The 14,309-nt window shown below is 42.1% G+C and overlaps 1 protein-coding gene across 1 annotated transcript; it reads right to left on the bottom strand.

Annotated features, from left to right (window-relative positions):
* Positions 1–8,491: 8,491 nt before the first annotated feature.
* On the bottom strand, positions 8,492–12,046 carry mibp (muscle-specific beta 1 integrin binding protein). Its single transcript, XM_086223400.1, has 8 exons — positions 11,833–12,046; positions 10,956–11,046; positions 10,390–10,438; positions 10,074–10,248; positions 9,534–9,605; positions 9,062–9,168; positions 8,888–8,973; positions 8,492–8,792 (listed from the first exon to the last, which is right to left on the bottom strand). Exons 1-7 carry the CDS (start codon positions 11,856–11,858, stop codon positions 8,888–8,890), a joined length of 606 nt encoding a protein of 201 aa, XP_086079526.1. The 5' UTR covers positions 11,859–12,046; the 3' UTR covers positions 8,492–8,792.
* Between the last annotated feature and the right edge of the window lie 2,263 nt (positions 12,047–14,309).

Below are 14,309 nucleotides of genomic sequence, written 5' to 3' on the forward strand. Positions count from 1 at the left end.
CGGTATCCGGCACCCAATGTATCTCTGGTGTTTGCAGGTGTGGACTGACCCTGTGTCCTGGGTCGACCCGCGGTAAGCAAATACTGACCCGCATCAGCACCAAGAACCACGGCATCCATTTGACCAGGGTCGTTTTGGTGAGCATGAATGCCATCGACATCGTTGTCAGCTCTGATACTGGTGGATCTGAGCGCGGGAGGCGGACTGGGTTGGTTAGACCAGTTTTTAGTTGTCAGTAAGAGCTGAGTGCGTCTTTTGGTCTGCACAGGTGATCGATATTGAGTCCCAGTACTCAGTAAACTGTACACCTGCCCGTTATTCTCCCACTGGATCCGGTGTCTCCACGGACTAACCCGCGCGCGTAAATGGTGCTGGCCAGTGCCCAAAGAAACCAAAACATCAAGGAGGCAAATCCACAGAAACACGAAGTTCTCCATCGCTGAAGGTGGTGGGTTCTCTGGCTGAGGAGCTCCAGCACTGAGACATTAATGAGGAACGTTGGCGGGGTGAAGAGGTGGTGTTTGACTTGACTCCGTCACGCAGTTGCGCACAACTAAGACACGTCTTCCAGTGTTTAGTTTACCCTGAGTTACAGCGAGCACCACAAAGAGATCGCTCTCACCAGACTCGTAAATCATTCCACGAGAGCAGAAGTTTCATGTTTTCTGAACGGTTTGCCTTCTAATTTTCACATCAGAGGCCTGACACCCAATTTCCCTCTTTAATCATAATTAGAGTAAACATGGTGGCGCTGGACGTTGTCTGCCCTTCATCCGTCCTTAATTTCTGAGTAACCCAAAACCTCAGGTTGGTCTTGAGGGAATTCAGTCCGACAGCTCCTTCAGTTTTGACACATTCCTAGTCTAATGAGCTGAAAAGATTTCTGAAGTGCTGGAACTCTGGGAAGAGATTTCTTCAGATACGGTACAAATATTCACTTGTAATCAAAGATTAAACAAATTGATTTTAATGAGCAAAGGTCAAAGAAACTGGCCACGACTTTAAACAGAATTTTCCACAATTAGATAGTAACATGAAACAATGACATGAAGCCAATTTGTATCTAAAAGGTCAAAGGTTAAATTCATTGAAACTTCTGGTTTCTCAGTGTATTGTTAGTCAATACAGACATGAATAAAAACTTTTTCAAAATAAAGCTTTTTCTAATTGGGTGTGTGGTGTACACAGATACAAATTATCAACGCAATTAACTGGTGGTCACAGGTGCATCCTGGTCTTAATTCTGCCCCGACGCCTGTCAAACAAAACCATGTACTAGTTGCACTAAACAACCAAATAACAAGAAAATGGTTACATTGAAATCTAAATGTTAAAAATAGAATAGAAACAGAGAAACCAAGAGTTGCTTCTCAAAATGGGGTGATAAGACGAAGTTCATGTAACACTTCTTCTGTCAAAGCAGTCACTTATGATTGCCTGAAATGTGACATTCAAAGTCTTTTTCTTTCTTTGAAGACCCAGTCATTTGTGTAAAGTGAAGATTCTGTGTGTGTGTGTGTGTGTGTGTGTGTGTGTGTGTGTGCGCGCGCACGTGTGTGTTTGTATAAATGAATGAGCAGGCCAGCAGAAAGTCTTCATTGCCCTCTTGTGTTGATGTTTTATAATAAAAAGTGATATGACATCATTCCAGTTCTGCCAACAACAACTGGTCATGAATCTCAACATCCATCCATCCATTTTCTACCTCTTATCCTGTTCAGGGTCGCGGGGGGCTGGAGCCTATCCCAGCGGCTTTTGGGCGAGAGGCGGGGTTCACCCTGGACGGGTCACCAGTCCATCAGGGCCAACACATAGAGACAGACAACCATTCACACTCACAGTCACACCTACAGTCAATTTAGAGTATCAATCAGCCTCGTCCCCTCTTGATGTCTTTGGACTGTGGGAGGAAGCTGGAGTACCAGAGAGAACCCACACAGGAACAGGGAGAACATGGAGACTCCAAACAGAAAGACCCTGTGCCCAAGCCGGGACTGGAACCCGGAACCTTCTTGCTGTGAGGTGACAGTGCTGACCACTGCACCACCGTGCCACCACTAATCTCAACTTGTTAATGGAATGAAATTCTCTCAGGAAGTACAGGTTTGCATTGAGGTTAATGGTGACTGATTCTGATACGTTAAAAATAGGACCGTCATCTGTTCCTGTCCCTGCAGAGTTTGCAGTCGGTCCTGGATGAGTATCATTGACTTAACGGAAGACACAAAAAAATAAACTTAATTCCCCAAGCAACCCTTATACATCATCCTTCTGGAACTTATATTTATATTTGTGACCTATTTTTACTTTCAAACGACAGCCAGAAATCAAAAGTTAGTTAAATGTGCATTAATGATCATCATCCTTAAAGACGTGTTAACTAAAAATGCAACATCCTGGTCATGTGCTTGTGACTTTGACCTTTGACCTTTGACTAATGGTACAGTGACAAAAAAAAAGTAATTTAAAAATATGTTTCCAAAAGAAAACTGTTGGTGTTTCTGTAAGTAAAATTCCTGTATATATGGATTTAGTCTGTGGAAAATGATGATGTATCTGTTTTATTCACATTTGACATGAAAAGGTTTGATCTTACTTGGAACAATGATCTTGGCAAATTTGTGTGTGTGTGTGTGTGTGCGCGTGTGTGTGTGTGTGTGCACCTGGTGAGGAAATGCTTCTCTTCACAGGCCCGCTAATATCAAGCCTGCATGTCCTTCTCAAGTGACCTCCTCAGTGACATGTGACAACATGATCTGATAGCACACACACATGCGCACACACATTTAATTCAAATACTACATTGAACTTGATAGTCACACGTTCCCTAAGCTCCAAAACAACAGTAATAACAGTAACCAAAAAAAAGAAATAGCAAAACACAAGAGAACATGAGTAAAATAATTCTGTTTTTTACAGTGTAGATTAAACATAAAAACATTACAAAAATTGATGACACTCTTCATCCGCACAAACAACTCAGTTTAAAATCTAAATTCAGTGAGAGCGAGAAGGCCTCACCTTTGCCCTTCTTTGGCCCATTCATTCTCTGACGCAGCATTTGGCTGCAGGGACGTGAGGACTGACTGGTAGCAAGAAGCATGGTGTCAATCCCGAGGGCACGCTGACAAAGACAATGAGGACTAACAGAGGTCAGTAAACCCTCCAGAGTTTGCTCCAGCACCAACACCACAAAACCCATCTCTATGTACCCCTACACCCGGGCAAGCACTCTGAGTCTCTCAGTAATCTACGAGTATAAAACCAAGAGTAAGTGTGAGAAACAGGAGTAGGGAAGTGTGTGTGAGTGTGAGTGTGTGTTCTCTATTAGAATCAGTGGGTCCGTGCAAACCAGGTCTTGTTGGCTCAGGCAGGCTGTAACCGGATGGATGTCATTCCTCCAGTATCAGGTGGTCTCTCACTGTGTAAGCTCTTCAGATCTCTGAGCCAGCACCGCATCTCTGTCCTTAACTTGTTGACACATGATGTAAAATCCCTCCTGGCACCAATGTCCTGCATGTGGGCTCCGACACCGTCAATGAAATGCCTACATGAACCAGGAGATACTGAGAAAATTGAATGAAGGTAATCAACCCCAAATCTGATCCATATCTAGCATCTGATAGTGGTTGGTAGGTAGGTTGGATAGTGGTGATAGTGGTGTAGTTATGTCAGACATATGTATCACTGAACACGGAGTCGTTTCCTCGTGTGTCATCGTCTCCAGGATTTGACTTGTAGAACACAGAAAACCTTCAACCTGAATACAAAACAGGATCCAGCTCCCAGCTCGTCCGGGTCTGTTGTTCAATGTGGTGGCCAACATCAGTGATGACATCATACAGTATGACATCCATAGTATAATAGTATTTATTTCTATATAATTATGTATATATTTCATCACACTGGCATCAGACCAATACTCAGTATTCTATCTACCTGTCATTGCATCGTATTTGGAAGTAAAGCATCTGGATTCTCCTAGGAATAATTATATGAAACAGTCATAGGTTTCAAATGTAATTGCACTCTGAAAAGGAGCTATTTGTTGGCTGTACTGGCAAAATTGTTCAAACCACTTGCTCTTTGTTGTCAGGCACACAAATTATAACCAGGTGTTCTCTGATTACTTTACTGGGGCTGCAAAATATGCAAGTGTTTATTCATTGATGATTCATTTTCCTAATTATTGTAAAAGGGGAACAGGTACAGCGACAGGTTGTTACTGCAGCATTTACTTTGCAGTTCAGACATTTCCCTTAAATACTTTTAACGTGATACAGACAAGTTGTTGCAACATACGGGTGACTAAGATATTTCTGAATCATATTTAAGACCAAAGGCCAAAATTTAGATCGGATTTAAGACTTTTAAAGACCCTAAATGAAGACGAAACAAATGTAAATATTCTTCATGATGTTTGTGTGCTTGGGAGCGTTCAATAATAGATCCACTGACCCACAGAGATATGCTAAAGTGGTATGTGTTCCAGTTATGCTGCTCAGGTTTGTCCTTTTGACATTGGCAGGCTTCAAATATTAAAGCCCACAACAGATGGGTTCAGATAAACAAAGCAAAAAGTCCCTTAAAATGCAAATACTCAAGTGAGATACCTCCACAGTGTTTTCACAAATCAGTGCAGTATTTGAGTAAAAATAGTTACTTAACAACACTATCTTCATACACAAAACAATAAGAACTACACTGGCCCTCTAAGACGGGTCTGAATGTGAATACGTGCACAATAAACTCATGATTACATGTTACAGTGTTGATTGACAGGTTTCTCATATGGGTAACAAACCTCAACGTCCCATGATGCACCTTTGGAGGAGACCTGTTAACCCAGAACAAATGTCAGACTTACTCATTTACCCAAAACATACATGTAAAATCTAAATATACTGTCTGAGCAACTAAAACGTGAAATACATGTGAGGTCAAAAATCCTATGTGTCTGAAATGCAGTGGTGCGTTACTGTGAAGCAGAAACAGTCCAAGTACCGCAGAATTGTTCTCAAGGACAGTGCTTGAATGATTTGCTGATCTTATTTCCACTGCACGCACACACAAACATACGTTTCAATGTACTGAATATTCTTCTCATGCTCGCACGCACTCTGAAGGTCAGCTTAGCGGTTAGACGTGCTCGTCTGAGCGAGATGTGCACTTATCCTAAACATGCCGCTCTGCATCGAGTTTACCTGCCATCACAGACGTCAGGGAGGCAGAGGGAGGGGCTTCAGTCACATGGGTCCTGGAGTAATGAAGTCAGGTCTCTCCAGGAAAATGTCTAGACTGGATTTATTTTTACTGTAAAGCAACTTGGGATAATGTCCCCTTGTTTCACACTTATGTGTGTGTGGTCAAACATGAATGTACACATGAACCCGATGCAGCTGACACACACGAGCTGTAACTGAATATCTACAGTGTTCTGTGTGTGTGTGTGTGGGGGGGGGGGGGGTGAATGTGTGCGAGTGTGACGACCAGATCCACCTGTGTGCTTGCGTCCATTGCCGTCACACACACTGTTGTCAGTTTTAGCACCGGGAGTCCAGGTCGGTGTGTTTTCATCCACATCCATCTGTTAGAGCGTCACAACAATCAGTTTGTCACTCCATTTCCACAAGACATGCACTTGTCAGGTTACATCTCCCCACAGCTGATGTCATGAGGAAGCAAAGGACTGGCTGTTCCTGTAATGTGTCAATATAACACAGCTTTAATGAGTTTATGAGTGTGATTTTCACAGAAACATTTATGAATAGTGAATAATTGGATGCTGCGCACATTGAAAGCAGCTCAGACTTAATTTAAACTGTATCGTTCAATCAAATTTAGGTTGAAGGGAAACTTCACCCTTCACCAAGATGTTTTTTCTCCACTTCATCATTTCTTCATGACTCCAGAATGCAGAAAGATCCAGACATGTATATTTAGCTCGAAGCAATGATGGCCCATAACCCATGTCTTCTTTAAAAAGCTGTGTGCTAAAAAAAAAAATAAAAAATTCTTTAAAAAACAACACACAACATAATGGGTGAACAGGTGGGGTTTTAGTGTATCTTTGAATTTAGCTCAAATCAAGGTGTTGGTAAGGGGATACTTTCGTTATTGTTGGAGGTCAGTCTCCATTAGCTTTGTGCTAAATATATTTGTGTGGGCGGCAGGGCTCAGGGGCAGAGTGGCTGTCGAGCAACCAAAGGGTCGCTGGTTCGATTTTCGATCCAGGTAACCATGTCTTGAGCAAGATACTGAACCCATAATTGCTACTGATGAGTAGGTTGGTGCCTTGCATGGCAGCCTTCGCCATCAGCGTGTGAGTGTGTGTGTGAACGGGTGAACGAGATGACACTGTATAGCGTTTTGAGTGCCGCTAAGGTAGAAAAGTGCTATATAAATTGAGTCCATTTTCCATTTTTTTGTCGGCTTTTTCTGCGTTCTGGAAATACAACGAAGTGATGCGGTCGTGTGAAAATGAGTTTGTGCACTCAAGCTGCCTATTTCTGAGTATTCACAGACAAAATACGCTTTTTAGCTCAAGTATCACTTCAACTTTTGTTGTCTGAGCCTTTCTAAAGTTTCCTCAAGAGGGCTTGTGACCTAAATCACATCTGGCTGCCTACGAGCAGTCACATGCCTCATAGGTTAAAAACACTCTGATTTTGATTCCTCTCAGTAAACAGGTCTTTGTTTTAATCCACTTCGCAACAGATAACCCCTAAATACACACACTCTCACCTGACCTTGGTCTATATTTACCTGCGGTGTGATGACAGGATATTCAGAGTGTGACAGGACGGGGTATTCCCTCTGAGGAAATGAGAATTTATTTTTATATGTGGAAACAAAGGTGACAGCAGCACATGCTTCAGGGTTCCTGTGCAGTAACCCGGTGCTAATAAGGCTAAATCTAGCAGTTTGTGACCTGCTCCGACAAGCGGAGTTATTTCAGTGTTGAGACAAAAAAAAAAAAAAAAGCAAGGACAGATAGAGGCATTGATCCTTTCCTGCTCAGAAAATATGTGGGTCATGTGCATTGTTTCATGCTGTACGTTAGTGATTCACTTGTGTTATGTTTAGCATGTCCTGTTGAATTTAGGTTACGTGTGATCCAAGAATGGCCCAGTTTTCAATCTCGACAAAAATAGTCTCCCTGTCACTCACTGGTTCCCAATATTTTAAAGCTTCGAAAGATCTGCTCTCAACACCGAGATTCTCCTGAGTCGACACAAATCAGCGCCTCAGATGAACCGGCCAGGTCAAAGAGCGGGACGCCCCGCTCCTCTCAGATGGACTCAAGTCATCAGAGGAAAATGTAGCACTTAAAAAAAAAAAAAAAAATTCTGGACAAAAAAAAAAAAAGTGGCGTAAATATGGACAGATTTCTTTCCTTTCCTGTAATGTTGAGACTACAGGACTTCTTCTGCCCTCATTGTTTTCCTACAGAGAGGAAGTTCCCCTGATAGCTATTCACAACTCATCGCTCACGTTTTTGTACCTTTTGTAACTGGCAAACACCCAGACTTTAGTGTTGCAAGAGGTACACAACAAAGGCTGTCATGGCTTTGCTTCCTGTCTGTAAGAATAATTTAGAGCTTAAAAAAAAAGTGTGTCCAAAAACATGAGTAGAGGCTGATTGTTAGGGTTGATAGAATGAAAAACTAAACAGCTAGAAATTAAAATTCATAGCCTGTTTAAACTGCAGTTGTCGCTGTTTTGATGTACTGAGATATCAGACACACCAGTACAGGTCTCGTTTATAAAATAGTATGGATGCGTCACCTGAAGCAAGATGGAGCCCGCAGATGACAATGACAGTAGCTGTGCGCCCCCCCATCCCTTTACAGTCGCAGGTTAGTGACATCCCCCACTTGTTTATCATTGGTTTCAGAACAGTTGAAAATTAACCAGCTGGCTCAAACTGGCACATTTATACAAAAAACAAATACAATGATATAACAGAGCTTAAACACAGCCTTAGCATGAACCTTCACTGCTGTGAGTTACACCACCGTTTGAGATCCATGCTGCACGACCCTTGGGACCAACTGCAGTTCTCTACTGTTGCCTTGGTCAGGGGGCCTGACCTGGTTACCAATTTACTAACATAAATCTGGTTGATGGTGGGTGGAAATCAGAACACAAGCAGGAAACTCACCAGACAGGACCTGGGATGGTTGCCTCAAACCCTCTTGCTGTGGTAACAGACCGGACCAAACCAGGCCACCCCGAAGGAGGGTTGGTGAGGACCGCCTGGATATTTTCAATTTAAATTCATAAAATTAACAAGGGAGGCCACTTAAGAACATACAGGCTTAAATCAGCACCTGCTAAATGATGCAAACATGTATCAAGAGGCTTCAGTCACCAGCCAAACAAACCATTTCACCAGTAAAATTTTATGTCAAATGACATCATGGGACAAACTCCCAGCTCTGATCCAAAGATGCTGTTGCTCAGGGCAGCAACACAACACAACACACAGAAACCACAATGAAGTTTAATGTTGGGTATGTCAACAACAATTCATGTATTTATTATTGGAAGAATGCAAATGGCAGACAAATGGTCCAGTATAAGCCAGTGGCTCAACACGATAATACAGCAACAATCGGCATCAGGCCAAAAGAAAAGTACTGATCATCAGAAGATGATGGGAGACAATTATAAATTATGTTGCTTCACTCTATGTACAAAAAAATAAAATTAAAAAAATGCCCTTAAAAAAAGAATCCTCTGTACTATTTACACATCAGACTGTACAGGTGCGGAGAGGAGTCTTCCTGCTGCAAGACACAGAAACAGACAGTTAGCATTCCCTCCGATGCACGTTTCCTAAAATATATTTCAGAAAACAAATTAAAAGAGGCATAATTCTCACCTATAAACGGTTAAGAAGGTTGTTCTGAATATCCTCATACACCTGGTTGTAGATCTCCTCTTTCGATTTTAATCCGTCCAGATACTCTGCGGATACACACAGTTCATCAAAATCTTTCACTCAAATGTTTCAAGCAACATCCTGCGAGGTTAAATCCTCTGAGCAGCTACGTACCAAAGTCCAAGCAGCTCTGCTCCATCTCTGTCCTGTGTTTGAGGTACATTGGCCAAACGTGGCCCTCGAACAGGCCGGGCGGGTCGGGCACAGTGTACTGCCTTGTACTGAAATCAAAAATGTTGATTTTTTTTTTTTGTTAACTGTCTCACCTTGAAGTAGGATGAATTGGAACTTTTTGAAGTGTGAATGGAGGTGAAAAAATATTAATTGTGAAAAAGATTCACTGGCTTGGAGGAATGTGACAGTCAGCAACCAATAAATGACAGAAGACTGTTTTCATGCATTTTGAAATAATTGAATACAGCAATATTAAGCTATAATTTTTACCATATTATAAAAAAGGTACAAATCTAAGTGAAAAGGGGCCTCTTATTCTAAACCTAACCCTTAGTCGAGGGGCCACCATGCCAGACTTTGAAACCCCCGCCTGAGGTTATGGGTGTTAACCTGAATGTGTGCACCTGCTCACCTCCTCCTTTTCTTGCATTCCTCACGGGGGATGGAGATGTAGTAGCGCTTGTTGAAAGCGTCCAGCAGCGGACTGAAGGGGAACAAGAAGAACGACACCTGTACATTAAATGCATGAAAATGACAGGAGTAGTTATGTCACTGCACGTGAAATCTTATCGGCAGCTCTGCAGCAGGCCTGGCACTCATACTTGAGTGCCGCCCCGCCACCTAGCCTTGAGGACAACTCAGAGAGCCCCCTCCTGCTGAAACTCTTATCTCCAACTGCAGGACCAGCCCAAGTCTGTCTGCAGGGCCATGTGCTCCTATAGTAAGCGTGTATAATGACCACATGGTGCCACCCCTCTGCCAATCTTGTTTTTCCAGGAATTGGGAGAATTTCTTAGAATTTTAAAGATGGCTTCATGTGACGGTGACATTCAGGTCAACACTACAGTCAACACTACAACAAAAAGCCAGGTGGTTATCAGTGTGTCTAAATCTATTTATAACCAAGGTTAAACGAGGAAACAACAACTTCTTTGGGGTAAAGAGATCTTACGGGTAGTTGTAGAGCAGGAAGCCTTCGACGATCAGGATGTGGATCTGCTCGTCGGGGTTCGCCACATCAGATGTGGACGACAACGTCACGCCATGAGAACGGGCAAATTTCACCGGGTTCTCAATCCAGCCTTTTATCGTGTTCATCATGGCCTCCATGTCCAAGGCTGTGATCACTGTGGGACAAGATTGGTAGAAGTAGACAGAGGAAGCAGTGGAATGTTAGAACAGACCAGAATGTAATGAAAAAAAGGGGAGTTGGGGTGGTATGGTGGGTCTGGTATGTGAATATCAGGTGGTCTCCAGTGATATCTTACCATCCCATTGTTTAAAGCCGTCCTCCCCGACTTCTATCTGATCGGGTTTCTGAAATAACAGTCACCAATAAAACATTGCTGCAACCTCACAGCCACTTAAAAGATCCCACTCACATGCCAGAGAAAGACCAAACACAACAGAGGAGGCACACAACAGGACAAAGGCACAAAATAAAACGGGCAAAAATCGACTGATTAAAGTCGGCAAAGAAGGGACATTTAGATTTGCGTGCGTTAATGGAGTTGAAGCAGATGCAGTTTTGTCCGAGGTAATAACTTAAGACTCTGAGGACCTGGAGTAAGTCACCTCTCTGTACATAAGAGAAATTATAAGAAGTCAGAATAAGACGCAAGAAAAGGAGAAGCAGGCTGGAAAGACCTCTGTATAAGACGTAAAAAATGAATTTCCGTATGTATGAGGTGAGCAGTGTGTGGGGGTGGGGAGCAGCCATAGCTGTGCTAACATGCAGTACTCAAGCAGGATAGAAATAAACAAAAACAACGAAATTTTTTTTTTTAAAAAAAGAGGCAAAAATGTAACCAAATAACACAGTACACACTCTCACCTTGAAGAAGTCGTCTTGGTGCACAACACAGCAGTTGGGCAAAGTCTTGATCAGTTTATTGGTCAGGGTGGTTTTGCCACCATTGGTGACTCTAAAAGAAAAAAAAAAAAAAGGAAAATTTAAACATTCTACATCAGTTGTTATCTCTATTTCAAGATTATTATTTAAACGGAAATATTTAGATTAGAGATGAAGCAGCCCTGTTGTTTAAGATAAAAGACGTGGTGTAAATTGCAACTTTTAATATTAAGTTGAAATGGTAAGCGGGACACACTGTTAAATACACGAATGGCAATGGAACATGGCGGCAGTGAACGCAGCACTGGGTAGGTAAACAAAAGGCGCTGCCGCCATAAAACAACCAAGTCAAAATCGCAGAAAATTAACTTGAATCAAACCGTGTCACGTCCTCCCTTCGAACAACGTACACGTCGCTGAAGAGAGTGGCGTTTCTGTTTGGAGCGACACTTGTGCTCCATCTCCCTCCACTTTCGAACGCGGTGTGGCGGTGAAATTTCAAATGTCCCGCTCGATTCACCACAACAGTCCAGCGCTACCGGACGTGACTTTAAACCGGTTTTACAACCGGTATAACATTTTTGGCGGGTTGTTGAGGGAACATGTTGGTCAAAGAATGACTTAAAAAAAAAAAAGAAAATCAGACGGGCACAACATCAGAGTATAAAACCCAATCCAAGCATATTGTCCCTCAGGATACACCCACACCTGCTGACACACACCAGTCGGTTTTAGTCTCGTACGAACTCTGTGCATTCATGTCAAATTACAAGATAACTTAATGTTTTGTGAGGATTTTATGTCACCTCCTGACGAGTTAGAAAATAGAGAGCTGTTCATATAATTTTTAAAAACTTACCCGCCAATTCCTATGATATATTTCATCTTCTCTTCTCTTCTCGGTGGTTCTTCTCGGAGGAAACAAACGTGGAGGTTATTTTAGTTTTTTTAGTTTGTCCTGAACACGAAGTTACAAATCCAACAAAAGAAAAAGTGGTTTAATTTAATCGCCGACTATCTGCTTCTCCTCTTACTGCTCCATTGACAGTGCGCGTGGACCCACTGCACTTTATAGGCGACTCGCGTCGTTCTGCGTCACCGCTGACGTAGACACAGGGCGGTCTCGTGCTCCACCGTGCTCGTGCTCCTCTCGACGCGGGCTACGTGCCTCTCGTCGCCAGCCAATCATCTCCCGCGGAGCCGGAGCCGTCAGCCAATCACAGCCCGCAAACTTTTACATACGTACATCTCCGTCTGCACCTGCTCGTGTCCATCTCGGTGACGAGGACCAACTCGGACTTTTCCGTCCGGCCGTTAATCCACCTGAGGACATGGTGGAAAACTACGTCCCGATTCATTAGGGACATTAATAGAAAAGCTCTTACCTGTTTTAAATAATCAGTAAACTCACAATGGTGGTTGATTGAACAGGAACACCGCCATCAAATAAGGGAACGAACATAATAACTGTGAATTTGTATTCGTAGGCATATTTATGTAACTGCAAATGTCAGATATTTTAGCGACTATTATTGCTGTCTATAAATACATGTATTAATGGGGATACTAAGAAAGAATTACATAACACATTAAGTAAAACAATGTCGTTATGTAAGCATGATTGATCGTCCGATAAAACTTGAAACAAATAGAATTATTAATATGAAAAATATAAATAAATGCAACCTATACAGTGTTTCCCTCTGAAATCATATTGCTTCAGAAAAACATAAACAAGATACAATAAATGAATGAAATGAAAAGTCAATGTTTGAATCCTACCTTGGTAGCAGTACTTGAGGAAATATACCATTCAGTATAATTTTTATTTAGTCACTATGATATGACCTATGTGGAAATGATGAAAACTCCCTCCTGATTTAAGTTTTCATTTTCTTTATGTCATTGATATTTGTTTTCATGGATATCTCGTCAATATAATACATCATTTTGAAGGTTTACTTAGAGAGCCATGCCATCTTAAGCTCATAAAAGGTTTAGTTTTCTGTAAGTTCACATGGCTTCAGTGTAATGGCAGCAATGTCGACTTTCATACTTCTTTAAACTAATAACCACACACTTTACATAATAACGATTACGTATTTTTCTATACAAATAAACATTCTGAATAGATAAATGAATACATATATTTTCAATATAACTGAGGATTTTGCGGTGTAACTGTGACAGATGGAGGTCAAAGTTGATTTTGCTCCGATTACAGGTTTGACTTTGTTCACAGACGGTTGCTGACTGTGTGTGTGCGCGTGTGACAAGCATGTTTCTATTTGTGTGTATGTGTCAATTTGCCAAGTTGATTCTGTCGCAGCAGTCCAGGTCAAAAGTCAGGAGTCGGGGGCTCTCTCTCTCAGTTTCTGTGTAAGGGAGAAGGGCATGATGGCCGACTCATGTGACGATCTTATGGTTGCAGTGACGACACAGGACTCCCCTCATCCAAGAAAAGACAGACGCAGTTCTTGTTCGGAGTGCTCTGGAGCCAAACATGGGTGGCTGAGGAGCTGAAGGTAGCACGGGTGATCTACCCGTCAGAGAGGTGGTTTGACCTGGCCTCTCCTGCAGACATCTTGAGTACTGAACCTCACGTTTGCTTGTAATAATAGAAATAATCCGGCTATGCAACCAGCAAAACATACTTTAAAGATTTCTTGATTAAGTTTTGATTGTATTCAAGTGATACTTCACCCCAAAAAGAATCCTTTGCCTTACACGTTCTCACAAATAGGTGTTTTAATCAGTCAGGAACAACTGAGCAAACCTGCTTGTCACACTCAGTCTTACCGTAAAAGAGTGCTGAGCTGCAGGTGTTATACAATCAAAGTGTAAGTGGATTATAGAAGATACGGCTGGATGAAGAGGTCATGGATGATGAGCTTAAGAGTTTGTGAACTGACATTTTTGGACAGTTTTTCTGTTACTTTGTTGCTGTAGCTGTTATTAGCTGTAAGTCGTCGTTTGCGTCAACATATTGATGTTTTCTGGAGTCACAAAGAAGTGCTGTGGGAGGATGAAGGATTTTTGAATCCCTTAGACGCTAAATTAATTTTTTGGGGGAGAAACATGATCTGAGTTGTCTTACTTAAACTACTTGATAAGTGCATCTTAACTTATACGACTAAGGCAGTTTTCCATCCTCCAGACAAGAAGATAGATTTTTCTTTCATCTGTGCATTTTGTAGGGAGCTGAGACCCACAGAGATGTCTGATGACCTGCTGGAAAATACATTATTTCACTCTATTTAGGTTTGGTTTCTGAGTCCAACAAAAGTAAATTTGAATGGTCGTTGGCTCTTAAATCATTTAGAACCTGAAGAGCAC

Source organism: Aulostomus chinensis, chromosome 14 (genome assembly GCF_037954235.1).
Source record: "Aulostomus chinensis isolate RoL2024-O1b breed Wild chromosome 14, RoL_Achi_v1.0, whole genome shotgun sequence".
Lineage (NCBI taxonomy): Eukaryota > Metazoa > Chordata > Actinopteri > Syngnathiformes > Aulostomidae > Aulostomus > Aulostomus chinensis.